The 3,442-nt window shown below is 36.6% G+C and overlaps 1 protein-coding gene across 1 annotated transcript; it reads right to left on the bottom strand.

Moving 5' to 3' along the window:
* Window positions 1–372: 372 nt before the first annotated feature.
* LOC110865866 (protein CURVATURE THYLAKOID 1B, chloroplastic) lies at window positions 373–3,065 on the bottom strand. The gene is made up of 6 exons (XM_022115193.2): window positions 2,788–3,065; window positions 2,456–2,559; window positions 1,852–1,938; window positions 910–972; window positions 768–805; window positions 373–670 (listed from the first exon to the last, which is right to left on the bottom strand). Exons 1-6 carry the CDS (start codon window positions 2,951–2,953, stop codon window positions 613–615), a joined length of 516 nt encoding a protein of 171 aa, XP_021970885.1. The 5' UTR covers window positions 2,954–3,065; the 3' UTR covers window positions 373–612.
* Between the last annotated feature and the right edge of the window lie 377 nt (window positions 3,066–3,442).

Below are 3,442 nucleotides of genomic sequence, written 5' to 3' on the forward strand. Positions count from 1 at the left end.
ATCATAAAATGGCCATCTTAGACACAGTCAACTAGTGCTTGACACGTATTTCAATTTTGGTGCAGCAAATTTCCATCTGGCGCAACAGATACATTCTCATGCGCCACCATCTTTATGAAAATGGTGCAGAAGATACATGCATGGCACATAAGATCCATGTTGTTACGGCAGGGGCCCTACAATCCACTAGTTTTTAAAGAACCAGTGTGAAGGATAATGAATATTGGAGGCTGCAACTACATCATCAGATCGCACATTCTAGTGCCTAAGAATAGACTTGTCTCTTGAACGACATGTCGATATACAAGCTAGCCATCTAATAGCTTGTATCGAATTCGCAAAATCTGTCCAATTGCCACTTGAAATGCAAACTTAACAGAAAGGCAGTAGATTAATATATAAGATGAAAATCTTTGGAAAAAACGCACAAAGAACAGAAGGACAGTTTGAATTACATGAGGCCTTGAGAAAATGTTCATAATCACATGGTTTCTCCAGTTAGAAATTTATTAAGAAAATAAAAGAAGAAGAAGAAGAAGAAGAAGGAAAATATAAATACATATATATATATATATTCCTCAAGTGGATGCATGCATAATTAAACCAAGTCACTCAGCTGCTCCCAATAATGTCTTTGTATGTGCATTTAATTTTTTCAAACAAAGCTTCCCTGAATAGCCAAAGTTATAGCTTAGAATATAATTCACATTTTTTGTTATTATATTGAAGATTATTAAAGGATGGAATGATATAACTGAAGTAAGTACCTATCAGGTTTGAACACCAGGTTCTTGTATGCAAACCACTGTAGAAAATTAATCATTGAAAAATTAATCATAGAATGTATGTCAAACTAGCATTTGTTTTCTGATTATCAAGAAATCTAAGTAGTGAAAAACTTAAGCTTACTCCGGTGTAACCGATTCCAACGAGCTCCAGAACACCTGGGACCAATGGAAGCCTGTCTATTGCCTAATACAAGAAACAATGCAAAGTTACCGCTATCGGCTCGACAGTCTCTAAGAGGGTTAAGGGCAGTGGCAGACCTACCCACAGTCGTGGGTGGGCGGCCGCACCCCTTGAAAAAAAAATTAGTGTATATTTTAGGCAAAAAACCCGACCGCACCCCTTGAAAATATGGATAAACGCCTCATCCGCACCCCCAGCAGTCCGCCACTGGTTAAGGGTTATTGGAACTCGAGTTACCATGGATGAAACACTACAAGTAAAATGTTGTTTACTAATCTGATTTGATTTTCAAATTGTAGAAGTTAGAACCATTTGTTTTCGTATGAGCCCAACTTTATAAACAATTTGATGTCAACCCATTCGTTTAGGCCCATTTTGAACTTTTACAATTTTACTTCCAAACCAGTCGTATTACTTGCGTTAGCAATTACAAGTTATCGATTAACAAATGAAAATGAAGACATTTATTTTTTAACCCCAGGATGCAAACAAGAAACTCGGTTCATTAAAGTGTTCGCTCATTTGAACGAACACGAACAATCTCCCGTTCACATTCATTCGGTTCATTTAGTAAGTTGTCTAGGTATTTCATCCACATAAAAGACCTATAGTTGCACAAAAAGAGTGGACCTTTTTATACCAAAAATGTTTCTTGAAAGCATCAGTAAAATTCTAATTTGATATCTTTTACCCACTCTTTTAGGAAATACAAGGGCAGGATAAAACTTTTTTCTGTTTTTACAAGTGTCACTAGTGTGACGGAGTAATTTTCTAACTCTCATGGGGCGACTTAGATTGCCCCTTTGCGGGACATGACACTAGGTATACTATTTTGTCAGTAAAAATATATTTCCTTAAGATGACAATATAGGTTGTGCTCACCGAGATCATTCCTGTCGAACCCCAAAGAAAAACACCTCCGGCTACCGCTAGACTACTCACCGCATACTTATCTTCGACTTTGTCCCACTGTATGTAACATCCAAATCAACACACATAATTGTGTCAGTAATTAGGCCATATTAAGAAAAATAAATTAGGGGTTGTGCAAAACTTAACCCCCTTTCAATGGTTTTTAATTAATGTACGCCGCTCCACCTACTAAATTAATCAGATCACCTCACTACTTTATCTTATAGGGGGTTCGTTAAGCATACATAGGTAAGTTTAGTATCACTCTTAACTAGTGACATCGGGTCTCTCATACCAATCAGTATTGTTTATTTTGCCATTAGGAGCTCACGGATTTGTTTCTTTTGTTATCCGGGACTTCCCAGGAGGCCAGCCATTCTAAAATTACTCTCACCTGAGCATGATTAACTGACGAGTTACCCTTTCATCTATAGTGCGTCCAAAACGTGTTGGTAATTTTTAAGGTCCAATATTTATTGTGAACCCAATATCTACATACCACACTGATTCGGAATTTGACTAAGTTGTTACAATTAGATGATCTTAAAAGGGGAAAACAAATTCAAAAGCATACCGCCTCTTGAAGCGGCTTTATGAGCTCTTGAACGTCTGGGGAGACGGCCTCAGGTGTCGCCTCTCCAGTGGCCATGGCAGCAACATTCCTAGCCAACTTTCGACCTGATATACACCAACTTTATAATATAATCTCTAACTAGCAAAACTGTATATTTCATAGGTAAAATCAATCCAGTCGCAAGCGAATTAGCAACCACAAGTTAATGATCATTGCTAAAAGCAATTAGCAACATGTTCGGATAGTTGCGAATGACAATATTATTTTTTTAGTAACGGCAACAGTAACAGTAACAAATAATAGTAATAGTAATAATAATAAGCGGAACTAACAGTAGCCAGTGGCCTTCCAAACACGGTTTTGCTGCTGAAGAGGCGGCGCGGTGAGAGACGGTAGGGTGACACATTGGGCGGATGCGGCAGCCGCTTGCCGTGGCGGAGCCTTGCCGTCAATGAGGGTGGTGGAAGTGGTTGACACTGAATGTACAGTGGTTGCCATTTTCTTAAGTTATATCCTTTTGGAATACTGAAAGAAAATTGGCTGGCAGGGGAATATTGATTTGTTATATTTGGATATGTTATTGCTTCTTGTTCTTTAATTTGTTTTAGATAACCAAAGCAAAAAAATGTTAAGATATTTTTTTTTTTCTGAAAAAAATAAAGCTAAGGGACAACCACTCAATTTTTTTGATAATCTAGATAGGGCTGACGTGGAGGCCTTTGGATAGGATAACCAGTTTATATGGTCTTCCATTGGGGCGGGTGTGATATATGCCACTTTATTGCACTTTTGTAAAAATGTTAATTTAATTAGAAAATATCTTTAAAAGTATAATAAGTTAACACTGAGAAAAAAAAAATAATTATATAAATTAACAAGTATGCTCATTGTGAAAATGTTTTTTAAATAGAAAATATCTTTAAAAGTATAAAAAGTTAACACTGAGAAAAAACAATAATTATATAAATTAACAAGTATGGTCATTTC

Source organism: Helianthus annuus, chromosome 15 (genome assembly GCF_002127325.2).
Source record: "Helianthus annuus cultivar XRQ/B chromosome 15, HanXRQr2.0-SUNRISE, whole genome shotgun sequence".
Classification (NCBI taxonomy): domain Eukaryota; kingdom Viridiplantae; phylum Streptophyta; class Magnoliopsida; order Asterales; family Asteraceae; genus Helianthus; species Helianthus annuus.